This window comes from Diachasma alloeum, unplaced genomic scaffold (genome assembly GCF_001412515.2).
Source record: "Diachasma alloeum isolate Michigan unplaced genomic scaffold, Dall2.0 Dall_scaffold_00214, whole genome shotgun sequence".
NCBI lineage: Eukaryota > Metazoa > Arthropoda > Insecta > Hymenoptera > Braconidae > Diachasma > Diachasma alloeum.
The window spans coordinates 984,099-998,604 of NW_021680379.1; the positions used below are offsets into that span (position 1 = coordinate 984,099).

Genomic DNA, 14,506 nt, shown 5'->3' on the forward strand with positions numbered 1-14,506 from the left:
ACACAATATACTATTTCGTTTACTTGTAAACGAAAAAAGGTACAGTTCGCCACTCGTTGAACGTAAAATCACTGACAAAAAATATAGTTCGACCCATGTGTCATGGGTATTTGTGACGAGTGTGAAGCCGAAGCCGGGGGCTGCCAATGTCACGCGCTGAAAAATCCCACTTCGCACTTGTATCGGAATATACTATTTATTATATACTATTTTGATCTGTGGTAGATGTGTAGTGCTTGTCGAAGGCGAGTGCTAGCCTCCTAAGGATCAAAAAACACTTTTCTCACGAGTGTTGTACCCTATTTTTCATCGCAATGTGGAGCAAATGCAATTTTGGGCACGCGGAGCGTGAAACTTCGTTTTCGCATAAGTGATGAAATCGTATATTTCGTTACGAGTGCGGAAAAGAGTTTTTTTTCACTCGCCCTCGGCTCGTGCTATAAATCTTCCACGAGCGAAAAAACACTTTTCCCACGAGTATCGAACGATATTTTTCATCATAATGTGTGGAAAAGGGACGTTTAAAGTAAAAAGTTACTTTTTCGCACAGCGTGATGAAAAAATTTAAATATGATTCCGAGGAAAAACATTTTTCATCACTATTTTTTATAACAAAATTGCTTTGCCATCATTTTCTTAACTCCCTTTAAATTCTGCTTAATGACCATTATTACTAACGAGACCAAAATTATCAGTGAAAAAATGATTAGCTCTTTTCATGCAACATGATTGAAGATCGAGAAAAAATGAATTTAATTTGGGTACATAAACGTCTCAAAAAAGGAAATCTCAATCCTTCAGTGACCGAAAGCCAGTACACTGACGGTAATCACTCAGTTTTCAACAAAAAAGATTTAGGGCAGTATAGAATAACAGATAGGTCATGCCAGAAATGAGATTTCGTATAAACAAACTAGGGGGCGTAGCCACCTGCTCGCCAACCCTCAAATGCCCCCACCATCCTTATTCTGACCCTTGAGACCCTTAATCTGACCCTCGTGATCATCATTCTGAACCTCATTATAACAGTCGTGGCCCTTATTCTGGCCCTGATGACCCGTATTCTGACCCTCATGACCATTATTTTGACCCTCGTGACCCTTCTTTTGAACCTTGTAACCCTTAATTGTGCAGTCTTAATTTCGAGTACCAAATTTTTATCACCAGAAGGCGATTTGCATTTTTATAATATAGAGAGATATAATTTTCTCGGAACAACGAAATCTATTTTTACGACAAAAATTTTTCATCTACGGACGTCTTTCAAATGTTAAACACAATATGTTTTTATTCTTGGTAATTTTCAACTTGCGGTTTTTTTGGGTCAAACAAGACTTGTTTAAAAACATGTTTTTTTTCTGAATGTAAAAGAGCTATTAAAAATAAGATATCATAGTTGTATAATCACACTCGCGGCATTTTCTGAGATTTTTATCCACACGAAGCATCAAATATATATCTATCATCGAAACTCCAATCCGAAATCCTCAATTGTCTGATGTATATCCGGGATGTTTCGAATTTCCCGATGTCTCATTGTCATACTTTACAAGAATTCACTTTTTTCGTGATGACTACATCAGTGTAACGTGACACGCACGTTGAAGAGAGAGCATCACTATGTTGGTGAATTAATGAGCGTAGGTGATTTAAAGGTATACAATATCACGTATTCAAGATCGGCAACGTTTTTTTTTCTATTTTTGACATAGTGATACATAGAAATAAACTCCCTGGGAAATCCACACCACTGATTGCTAAAAATATTAATCATTCGAATGAATTTCGTAATGATTGCCAAATCCTAATGAACTGAAATTGAAGAATTCTTTAGAATTCTATTTATTGAGTTATGAAAAAATAAGGCTATGGAGGTGAATATATTTCGATGATACCTTGGATAATAGCGAGTTATGTGTAACGGCCTCCAACGTTTCCCACCTGTTGAGGGATTCCCCATGCTCCCCTAGGATTCATTAGCCTCGAGATTTTGCTTCAAACCGTTGAACTTTAGAATGAACATTACGCAAGATATTTTTGAAACGTGATTTGTTAGTAGGGAAATTTCACTGTCTTCACAAAAAAAAGAAATTCTGAAAGTTGAAGAAAACTTTGGATGTTTGTACAAACATTTCTCTCTAGACACGTCCCACTGTCTTCTAGAAATTCTGTTGGGGTTCTACTGCATAATTCTATTAATTCTTTACGCCAATGCTACTGAAGATTATGCAATTTTACCGTGCCATTTTTAACAGATATTTATTAGAAAATATCCGATCGATTTTTATTTTTGTATAGAAATTTGTGGGCATAAATTTGCTTTTTTTTCGTTGTACTTTTACTAGTTATTTATGATAAAATCTGTTCCTCTGTAAAAAATGAATGAAAGATTGTCGCTCAACAATCTATTTAGCCAAGCTTATTCTAGACTTGGAAATATTTAAAGTTTATCTTAGTATGGCAAATTTCTTTTTCAATCTTTTTCTTCTTTAATTTTTTTTATTTTCAATTCTTAAAAAAAAAATATATATCTGCATATATACATCGCGCACTCTATACAAGTGGCTTCCACCATATGGATTCAAATGAGGCTATATGTCTATAGGGAGACAAGATGGCGAAATTTTCATCATAACATTTTTTGTAGATCTTTTTTTGCTCTACAAAAAAGTGCAATACAAAAAATTCGATATCTCGCTTCAATTCTGAGATATTAAAAATTTTAGATATTAAGAATTTTTCTTTTACCCGTGTTGCACTTCCAAGTTCTTCACAGCATCAAAAAAGGGTTTCAATTTCGGATCGTAAATTTCCTGAATTTTACGATGAGAAGAAAAAAAATTGAATAAAATGTGGGGAGCACCATGAAAGACGATCTAAACATTCTTTTCGCGGTTTTCACGATAAAATTAATTATGACATGAAAAACAAAATTTTTTTCGGAAGAGTGAAAAACAATTTCGATTAATTTTTTTTTTCGTTTGAGAAAATTTTGAGTCCAAGTTGACAAATCGTTTTTTATCGAACAAAGTGATATTTTGTTATAAAAAAAATCGAAAGTATTGGTTTCTTAGTGTAAGCTAAAAACTAATAGAAGAAAAATTAGCATTGTTATTATTCAACCGATCACAGATTCACGTCAGCTCCCCAAAAACTACAATGTTTTTCTCCAACTTTCAGAATATTTCACTGTGCGTTCCTAGAAATGGTTAGGGGGAATCCCCCGACTTTAATGTTGAGATTAAGTGACTCTTTCAATTTTAATCCATCGACTAGTTTGGCCACGTGTGAAATAACACGTTTTACGACGAAAAAGTCCACCGACGAAAATCCTCTGAACTTCAAAACCAGTTTTTAACGTCACAGAATCCGTGTTCCCTCTATTGCGAGGGATTTCATCAACGATGCCTAATATCCAAAAATATTTTCAACCGGTTTTAATTCTTTTATTATTCTTTTCAATCAATTTTTCAAATGGTTTACGCACAAATGACAATTACTTTTACCATCATTTTTTGTTTAATTCACCTTGAAACTTCACTTCACACCATCCGTAATGATTCCCCTCGAAAATAAAAATCATGGAGCAGGCTATAAAGTTATTTATAATTAGCTTAGAAAATCATAATAAAAAAATTCTATTATCATTTATTCAAAGCGCTTACACTGATGGTGATGATATTTTTTTATGTAACTTACACATCTCTGGGATGACGAAGGCTTGATGTTATCGGTTCCTGGATTTTTACGGGGATCTCAGCAATCTTCTGAAAAGCAATTTTTTGATTGATAAATAATTCATGCACATTTTTCATTGTTAAGATTCACGAGAATTTTTTCGCCTGCTTGCACCATCGATCACAATTCAATTAGAAACCTGTGGTCTCAAAAAATTCGATCATTTTGCACAGCTAGTGCGACCTTCAGCCTCAAGAACTCATCAATTTTGACAGCAGTCTGAAATTTCGATTCGCAAAATTGTAAATTCTAATGAGCAAAACCTGCAACACTTTCCTTCACTTTGGGATAACCCGCCGAACTACGAAATGCTTCTTCGAAGTGAGCGGACCGTGACCGTGGCCTCATCTCGTTCACCTCCAAATCGTAAATATATTGTCAGCCCCCAACAGGCCCAGGGTAAGCTGAAATTCCCCTCAAAGAATACCCACCGATTCTCGAGAATCATCAGATTAATCGTCAAGATCAATTTCCGATTGCGTGACAGTCCTGGAAAACCCATCCCAGGATCAATGATTGGCTCTGACCAGTGAAAAACAATCATAAACATCGTGCCGCAGACATAGAGGGAGTCGATGGAGGACAATTATTATCCGACTGACTGAAGACTCGGCGGCCTATCGTATATAAGATCTTGTCTTGTAGGAAGAGTCGTCAGTCTGATTCTTGACTCTCTGCAAATCGCGAGTTATTGATATTCAATTTTTCATAGTACAAGTGATAATAATGAAAACGATACAGTGTTTTGTGCCCCTTGTGGTGCTGTTACTAGTTAGTGGATCACTTGCATATCCAAGTAAGCGAAATATAAACAATATACCATTATTTTTCTCAATCGTTCAATTATTCAGAATTTTTTCGCTCCTCGTGCACGAAAATATAATAATGTTTTTTTTTCTTTTGCAAAAGGTATTCTAGAGGGTATCGCTGACAGACACCGTCAGCGAGTGGAACACCTGGGATCCCTCCTGGATCCCCTAGGTATTTTCCATCCCAACAGAGGCGCTGAAGCCTCAGCGAATGCGAAAGCCACGAATTTCCATCATGGTTTCCATCTCGGTCCAATTGGATTCGAAACATCACTGAACCATGCATCTGCCAATTCCAAAGCTAATGCCAATGGTAACGGTGGTGCATCAGCAGGAGCCGGAGCTCAGGCTTCAGCAGCCGGCGCTTCTGCCAATGCCAATGCTCAAGCTCAAGCTCAAGGTTATGGTAATGGGGGATATGGACCGGGTGAATACAACAACGGTGGATATGGACCTGATGGATACAACAATGGTGGATACAGAAATGCCGAGGCTAACGCGAACGCGAATGCTAATGCCAATGTGAACATCAACGGATTCCCCGGAGGATTCAACGGTGGGCCACAAAGTGGTTTTCCTGATGTTCCCTCAGGTGGGTTCCCTGGTGCTCCGTCAAGGGGATTCCCCAGTGTAAATCAGGGTGAATACCTCAATGGAAATCAGGGTGGATTCTACGGCGGCAATCAGGCCGGCTATCCGGGGAGACCCAGCGAAGCTTCTTCAAGCTCACACTCTGAGGCAGATTCCCAAGGCCACACGCACACCAACACCAATACACATACTCAAGGAAATGCTCAAGCTGAGGCTGATGCAAACGCACGGGAATCAGAAAATTACGGTGCATATTACAAAGGTATTTATAAATTTTGGTAGCTTCAATTACAATGTGCTTCGCTTTTCCTCTGACGTAAATATCAACACAAGTGCAAAGAATGTGTTTCTGGAATTTGGTTTTCAAAATTTTGCTACAAGTCACGCTTTACAATACTTTTAGGATGTTTTTTTTTTTCATTTTTTTTTCAATTTTTTTTTAGGACGACCTATTTTCTATTGAATGGCGTGCGTGAAACATTTTTGGATATTTTCTAAGAACAAAATTTGTCATTCAATTGTGATTGGATGAGTGCCTGATACCTGTGTTCATTGCTCAAATAAAGATTTGATGGTTTTTTTTATTTTTTTTTTATTTTCTTTAACATTATCATAATAGGTCATGGTGTGAGCTAATCTGTCTTGGGGGTCTACGATGTGATGGTCAACAAAACATTTGCAATTTTTTACAGTTGACTAGGAATCCAAGTCAAATAAACAAATGGATCGTTCTGCCGACTGAACAATCAGTAGGTCCCTGAGATATGATAAGTGAATAATCATAGGTTTACGTATGAAAAAACTCAATAGAAAAACCGTCGGGCAGATTTAATGGAAATTCTATTATTTTTGGCTCATTTCCACTTAATCCTAGATTGGTCACCCTATGCGGGAAACCCTGTCGTGCGTCATTTTTCTTTAATTACAATTGACTGACTAACCGGAAAAATTCAAAAAAACTTGACTTTGTTAATTGAGGTGTCTAAAAAATTACAGTAGTTTTTTGAACAACATTTTGTCCAAAATTTCTACAGAAAACAAATTATTTCGGACACATAAATTATTTTTTCCCATGTTAAATGAAATTATCCCATGACGCGACGTTGCAGAAAACTCGCTAAATGCGCCCGGGCAGTATAAAGTGAATTTGGCAACGTTAAAGGCTCAATAACACGGCGCCGAATTCCCGTGGAGGTGGCCAAGTCGCAGAGTCGCGTGCGGTGACCAGACTAGGGTTGAAATTGTGTTCTTGTAAAACAACATTTTAGTTTCATTTCAAACGACAAAAAAAGTAGAAAATTATGCCAGAAGATTTCTTTTGGGAAATAGGGGAAGGTAGGGCAAAATGGACCTCTAGGGCAACATGGACCACTAACAGAAAATTGGTAATTTTTGTTTTTTCTTCTTTCCTTCAAATCAGGAACACTGAATGTGTTGAACTAAAAGTGAGTTTCAGGATCATAATCGTCACAGGCGTTTTATAGATAACACGTGTCGTCAGACTGCAATTTGATGAGATTTGCTAATCACCTCAAACCACAAATAACTTTGAATCTTTGCTTCCATGCGGAACCAAAAACTACAAAAAAAAATCAAAAAATTATCCATTTTTTGTCAGTGGTCCGTTTTGCCCTGCGGTCTGTTTTTCCCTAGCCTCCCCTACTTAATTAATTGAGTTTCATAGAAAAAAGTAGTTACTTTTTTGCATTGACCATTTGTTATCCAAACGTCAATAACGCCATTAAATCGTAGAGTAGGATTTCCTACCGAAATCGTTGGAATTTTCTATTGATGTATTTCACAAGTATATTCTAAATAGTTGTATAAGATTCCCTGGCAGATCAATGTTTACTCGATAAGTACTCGAGGGCAATCCAATAGCAGGGTGCCTTGTCCATTCCATTGATGGCTGGTCGATCAGTGGTCGGTGGTCAATTCTTGCCGAATGCTTGTCGATCATTAGTCGATCGATGGTCGATGAATCATGGTCAACGAATGGTTGACGAATCAACCGGTGAGCGACTAGCAGTCAACTGATTTTTTTTGGGAATTCAACTGAGTGCAAAATTTCTCCCCCATCAATATTAAGTGATCCATTCGGTTTGAGAGAATTATTAGGCTTGAGAGAATTCCATGTACTTGTGCTCCATTACCAGAAAATCCTTTGAATTCCACTGATATAGTACGATAATTTGTTGAAACAGGTAAGAATCCCTCAATCGGATCATCTGAAAGTTCCCACGACATTGAAGATGATCTGAATCTCATTTCATCGACCAATAATGATCAAGTATGGCGATTTCAACGACAAAGTCCTTTTCCTGGATATTCTTCAAAGGCTGTAGCTTCAGCATCGGCCAATGCTAACACTAACAATAACAATATGAATTACCAACCAACTAACAGACAGCCGAAAGGTCCATATCAAATGCTAGAAGATGACGATTTTTATCTTGATGAATACAATGCAGTTCCGATGAGTAATTCGGGGTCTACTGCAAGTGCAACAGCATCCGCAACAGCTAACGCTAACGCTAATAACTATCAACTAAACAATAAACCAATATATGCGCAACCGATGAGTCAATACCAGAATCCATTAGACAACTATAATAATAATCATAATAAATTCTCACCTCCAGAAAGTGATACCGAATCGATTGCGAATGCCGTGGCTTCAGCTAACGCTAACACTAATAACGATTTTAACTCAAACTATAGACCAGTTAACACGCGACCTAATCACTATTCAAATGAGCAGTCACCAGAAAATTTCAATAATCACAATGAACCATCGGTAATGAGCCCTCCAGCTAATGGTGGTTCTACCGTCGTTGCAAATGCAGCGGCTTCAGCATCAGCTAGTGCTAACACCGACACTAATCAGAACTATCGACCAACCAACGATCAACCGCACATTCAGTACCAGACGCCAGTTCACGAAGGTGGATCAAACGCTAATGCTGCATCAGCAGCTAACGCCAATGCTAACAATCATCGGTCAAACTATCAACCAATTAATGAACAACCGCAGACTCAATACCAGCCAATGCCAACCAATAACAATGATAATGATTATAATGAATTTCCCGCATTGTCAACAACTAATTCTGGGTCTGCCGCAAATGCCGCAGCTTCTGCAGCATCTAACGCTAACACTAACAACGATTTTAACTCAAACTACAGACCGGTTAACACGCGACCTAATCATTATTCAAATGAGCGGTCACCAGATAATTTCAATAATCACAATGAACCATTGGTAATGAGCCCTTCAGCTAATGGTGGTTCTACTGGCTCTGCAAATGCAGCGGCTTCAGCATCAGCTGGTGCTAACACCGACACTAATCAGAACTATCGACCAACCAAAGACCAACCGCACATTCAGTACGCGACGCCAGTTAGCGATGTTGGATCAAACGCTAATGCTGCATCATCAGCAGCAGCTAACGCCAATACTAACAATCATCGGTCGAACTATCAACCCATTAATGAACAACCGCAGATCCAATACCAGCCAATGCCAACCAATCACAATGATAATTATTATAATGAATTCCCCGCATTGTCAACAACTAATTCTGGGTCTGCCGCAAATGCCGCAGCTTCTGCAGCATCTAACGCTAACACTAACAACGATTTTAACTCAAACTACAGACCGGTTAACACGCGACCTAATCATTATTCAAATGAGCGGTCACCAGATAATTTCAATAATCACAATGAACCATTGGTAATGAGCCCTTCAGCTAATGGTGGTTCTACTGGCTCTGCAAATGCAGCGGCTTCAGCATCAGCTGGTGCTAACACCGACACTAATCAGAACTATCGACCAACCAAAGACCAACCGCACATTCAGTACGCGACGCCAGTTAGCGATGTTGGATCAAACGCTAATGCTGCATCATCAGCAGCAGCTAACGCCAATACTAACAATCATCGGTCGAACTATCAACCCATTAATGAACAACCGCAGACCCAATACCAGCCAATGCCAACCAATCACAATGATAATTATTATAATGAATTCCCCGCATTGCCAACAACTAATTCTGGGTCTGCCGCGAATGCCGCGGCTTCTGCAGCATCTAACGCTAACACTGATACTAATAACTATCAGGGCAATGATAGACCAATCAGCAAACAATCAAAGATTCAATACCAGAAACCAATTAATAACAACGGCAATAATTATAATAATGATCACCAGCACGGCCCTGATTGCGGATGTCGTGTTGTGGAGCAACCGACGGTTCAATATCAGAACCCCGTAAACAATAACAACGATAATAATTATAACAAATATGATTCCCTTCCAATAAGCAATTCTGGAACAACTACAGGTGCTACAACTTTGGCTAACGCGAATACTAATAATGATAAATTTAAGTACCGACCAATTCAATACATCCCTCAGTCGCCGATAGATAATTCTCAAAATTATGCCAGACCACCAGTTGTGGCTAGTGGTGACTCCGCAGCGGCTAAATCAAATACTAATAACGGTAATACAGAATTCAAACCGGCGAATCAAAGACCCATTCAACAGGTCAGTCGCCCGACGGAGAAGGTCTATTACATGCCTGCAGGTGTTGTACGCCAAATTGATGCGTCATCAAATACAGCAGCTTCTGCCAACACTAACACCGGCTCTTCAAATTATAAACCCTTGAGAACTTACGAAAATATTCCCAATCCCCCCCGCAGGAATCCCGAACCTTCCTACATTACTCTACATTTCGACCCACAAACAACTGGTTACAGTAACGCCCACTCAAATGGAGTACTAATCCCCATTAGACGAATAGAACAACCAATTAATAATGATCGTTACCGTCCCCGACCAATGCAACCCGGGAGAATGACACTGAACTTCAATATCGTTGAATCAGGCGGACAATCGCCCCTTGGGAAACCCCAGGGACCCCCTGGATGCACGCGGTGCAATGGACAGATTCAAAGTAATGGTGATGCTCACGCTGCGGCGAATGCGATAGCTAATGCTGCTAGCAATGGACAGGCCCGTGGATCATCTAATGCTGTCTTGGTGCCCGTCGTCATTGTTGATGGACCGCCAGACCGTTCATATCGGCCACAGCGACCATCACCTCCTCGTCGTCATCACCATCATCATCATCGACCTCAAAAACCCAAGCCATCACCACCATCACCCCAATCACCGCCATCACCAATAATACCTCAACCACCACCATCACAAATCACCCCATATCCACCAACATCGCCCACGATTCCTCAACCCTATCCCGTTCTTCCGATACTTCAGCAGCCACAACAACCGGTGGAGCGTCCGATGATTCCCACGAAGGCTCCAGGTGAGCGCCACGCGCCTTACTACCCTGACAGATCGATCGATAGTGGCTCAAAAGGAAGGTTTGTTCACTTGGCCGATCGATCGTCTTTTGATCACTAGTAGAGAGTTAGTCGATCAATGGTTGATTATTAGTCGATTGAAGGTCGATAGTCAATTGTTGGTCGATTGCTAATCGATCGTTGGTCGCACATTGGTCGATCATTGATTTTTTTTTTTATCGTTATTTTACATCGTTTCGACCCGGTTAGGGTATACTGCGATGATGATCAAGACTTTAAATGGTTAGATCGCACCATTCTACTCGGCCGGGATTTGAACTCGGAACCTTTCGCATGTGAGGCAATGAACTTACCCACTGCGCCAAGCCACCGGGAGATCGATCATTGATTGAACGATGGTCGATCAATCGAACCGTGATCGACTATCACTCGACTGCGTGAACAACTTGAGCCCCCTATCGAGTCATCCGTCCGGGTAATGATGAGTGTGCCGAACAAGGTCGGATGCCATAGTTCATATTGCTGGGACCCTGATCTCAGTATATGACGTAGAATGTAGAAGGATCACCGGTTGGAGGATAGTAGAAGTAGACTTTGTGACTAATTTCTGGTCTCCCTATCCAGCATTAAACCTTAGGCTTCTAGGATACCCATGACTTGCATTTTCTAGCTCCCGATTTGAATACTGATTTTACAATCATCCTGGATAATCATTCCCATCCAGCACGAGTAGTTACTGATGTCTTTTATTGCTGTAACGTAATGTTTTGATGATATTAATTCACAGAATTTGTTCATAGGTGCCGGATACAATCCCGGATCTCATGGCGGTTCTCACCATTCTGGATCACATGGTGGCCAAGGACTCTACCCCAACAATCCTTTCTTGAATGGAGACAGCAATTCAAATGCTAATGCGGGAGCCAGTGGTGGGTCGTACGGACAACAGGGAGGAGTAGGTGGTCAGAGTGGCGGCAATTACGGTCAGGGTCAATTTGGTGGAGGTTCTGCTGGGGCAAATGCCAATGCTCAAGCCAATGCTGAGGCCAATGCAAATGCAGGGTCAAGCGGTGGAGGATATGGTGGGTCCCAGGGAAGTGGATCCATTGGAGGTGGTCCGATCGGAGGTGGCCCGATCGAAGGTGGTCATGGTGGATCTTCTGGAAGTAGTCCGGTAGGAGGAGGTTATCCAGGATCAGTTGGTGGTGGATACGGTGGATCATCCGGTTCGAATGCCAATGCAAATGCTCAGGCTGGGTCTCAAGGACAAGGTGGATCATTCGGAGGTAGTCAGGGTGGCTCTCAGGGAAGTGGATCAGGCGGAGCAGGTTATCCAAGCCCATCCGGTAACACAGGAGTAGTTGGTGGCGGATACGGTGGATCCAGTTCCAATAGTAATGCTCAGGCTGGGTCTCCAGGACAAGGGGGATCATTCGGACAAGGTGGTCACGGTGGCTCTCAGGGGAGTGGATCAGGGGGAGTAGGTTATCCAGGTTCCTCTGGTAATACAGGAGTAGGTGGTAGCGGTTATGGTGGATCCAGTTCCAATGCCAATGCTCAGGCTGGAACTCATGGACAAGGTATTGGCTCCGGAGGTTCTCACAATCAGGGAAGTGGCTCCTACGGTGGCAGCTCCCAAGGAAGCTACGGTGGCTCATCCGGAAACCTAGGAGGCTCCTACAGCACTCCAATCCCAAGCGGTAGCTATGGAGGTTCTTCAGGAGCCAACGCTAATGCCAATGCCAATGCAAATGCTGGAGGTCAGGGAGATGGGGGATCAACTAGTGGCGGACACGGTGGCTCTCAGGTTGGTGGTGGATCTCATGGTACTGGATATGGAGGTGCTTCTCAGGGAGGTTCATCTGGAACCGGGGGAGGCTCTCACGATCTTCCAAGACCCATTGGTACAGGTAGTTACGGAGGTGCTTCATCCGGCGGTAGTTCAAATGTTAATTCTAATGCGAACGCCAACGCTGGGGGTTCATCAGGAGAACAAGGAAGTTCAGGAAACTATAGAGGGTCCTCAGGAAACTATGGAAGTTCCTCCGGAAACCATGGAGGTTATTCCGGTGGTGTTCCGTCAGGAGCTAGTGCCACAGCAACCGCCAATGCTAAAGCTACTGCCAACGCAGGAGCACATGCCGACGCCAGTGCCGATGCAGTAGCTAACGCAGATTCAGCTTCTGGAAACATAGGATCCAACCACGTCCCCGGGGCAGTTGACTCCTACGGCACTCCTGTGGGTGGAGGTTATGAAGGTTCGGACAGCGGAAAGGCTGGAGCAACGGCCAATGCTAACGCCATTGCCAACGGAAATGGAGGCTCGGCAAATGCTAATGCAAAGGCCGTAGCTAATGGTTCATCGGGAGGTTATGGAAACGGTGGAGCCAGTGCATCAGCCAGTGCAAATGCTAATGCCAGTGCTAATGGCAGCGGAAACGCTCGAGCCACGGCCAATGCTAATGCCAATGCATCCGGCGGACTGGAGTCAAAGAGTTCAGCATCCGCTGATGCCGTTGCCACCATTGATACAAGGCAGATGCTCGTATTTACTGACTAAATGCTCATCATTATAATGACGTCGATATGTTTTCTTCTTGACTTGGTTGGCTTCCGGATGGATGCCGCGTTGAGTTTCAGCATTGCGCCGACGTTTCGCAAACATTGCAGTCTGCATCTTCAGGGCTATGAGCTCCGATTCTGAGCTCCGATGTGTGGGGGCAGTCCTTATATACCTTCCCTTGTGGTGGTGGTGGGGGAAGGGGAAGGGGGGGGGAAGTCAGCCAAAGATGTTTTTAATTGATCAGCTGGTCTTTTTTAATTGACCAGCTGATCAATTAAAAACATATGATTAGCTGACTTCCCCCCCTTCCTCTTCCCCCACCACCACCACAAGGGAAGGTATATAAGGACTGCCCCCACACATCGGAGCTCAGAATCGGAGCTCATAGCCCTGAAGATGCAGACTGCAATGTTTGCGAAACGTCGGCGCAATGCTGAAACTCAACGCGGCATCCATCCGGAAGCCAACCAAGTCATTAATAATGGCCGCGAAAGCCTCAAAACTAAGATGTTTTCTTCTTCTAATTGTATAGTAGTATTTATGAATTGAATCATTAGGTTTATTTATAGCTTATAAAAACTTGCTGGGACATCAGTATGCTTAGATATTACCTGAGATACATTCCCATTTTATGGTCAAGAGTGTTAAATACTCTGGGTGCAAATATGCAGGTATTACTCAGGTAGTGGCGGTGTTGAAAACTTGTGAAACCAGTTTCACGGGAATTACGCTGGTCCGTCGCGCCGAATCGCCGTCTACTTACATGGTCAACTCAATGCCGCAAATACTCTTTCGTGTGATGTTTGTCCTTTATGTATGGATATTTTCTTATTTTTGAATGTATATGTTCAAGATGATTAAATCTAATTATATTTCATGTGCATCCATCGGAATTTCCGAGAGACTTATTATTATCTTCCATCATTACGTAAATTGCTGGAGATTCATTTATATATTCTTCAGTTTTATTTATATATCATTAAATGTAAGGAGAAAAAGAGAAAATAATATGATGCCATATTCGAAAATGTGTCCAATAAAATTGAGTTCATTGAAGGAAAATGATTGATGTTGTGATTTTTTCAAAGTATATATTGAAATTAAATGGGTAATCATCCGGTCGTAGAGTCCAATATATAGAAAGACTATTAAATTGGTATTGCAGAAGCAGTTTCTTTGGTGCGCAGAAGATACAGAATCTAATGACAATTGCCTCTCAATTTTTTATTATTGCGACTATTAAGATGGAGAGTCGTAATAAAAAATACGATAGTCGTTATATTTTGATGAGGAAGAGTCAGTGATGGATGAGGCAAGCACGTTATTAAAAAACCGGAATTTTAGCCATCTATAAGGAAGCTCCGTGACATTTAATCGGTGGAATAATCTTGCACCGCCAGGAAAAAGAGAGAAAACAGGAAAAAAATTGAGTTTAGTTCTTCAGAAAAGAGGAATATTTTGACACTTTCTTAAA

The 14,506-nt window shown here is 41.3% G+C and overlaps 1 protein-coding gene across 2 annotated transcripts; it reads left to right on the forward strand.

Annotated features, from left to right (window-relative positions):
* Positions 1 to 4,408: 4,408 nt before the first annotated feature.
* On the forward strand, positions 4,409 to 14,094 carry LOC107037248 (glycine-rich cell wall structural protein 1.8). Of its 2 annotated transcripts, XM_015255705.1 has the most exons (5): positions 4,409 to 4,534; positions 4,648 to 5,400; positions 10,031 to 10,471; positions 11,270 to 13,055; positions 13,540 to 14,094. In XM_015255705.1, the coding sequence occupies exons 1-4, from the start codon at positions 4,465 to 4,467 to the stop codon at positions 13,027 to 13,029; spliced, it is 3,024 nt and encodes a 1,007-aa protein (XP_015111191.1). In that variant the 5' UTR covers positions 4,409 to 4,464; the 3' UTR covers positions 13,030 to 13,055; positions 13,540 to 14,094. The 2 variants fall into 2 exon arrangements, with proteins under 2 accessions (XP_015111191.1, XP_015111192.1); XM_015255706.1 differs by lacking the exon at positions 10,031 to 10,471.
* Positions 14,095 to 14,506: the final 412 nt, after the last annotated feature.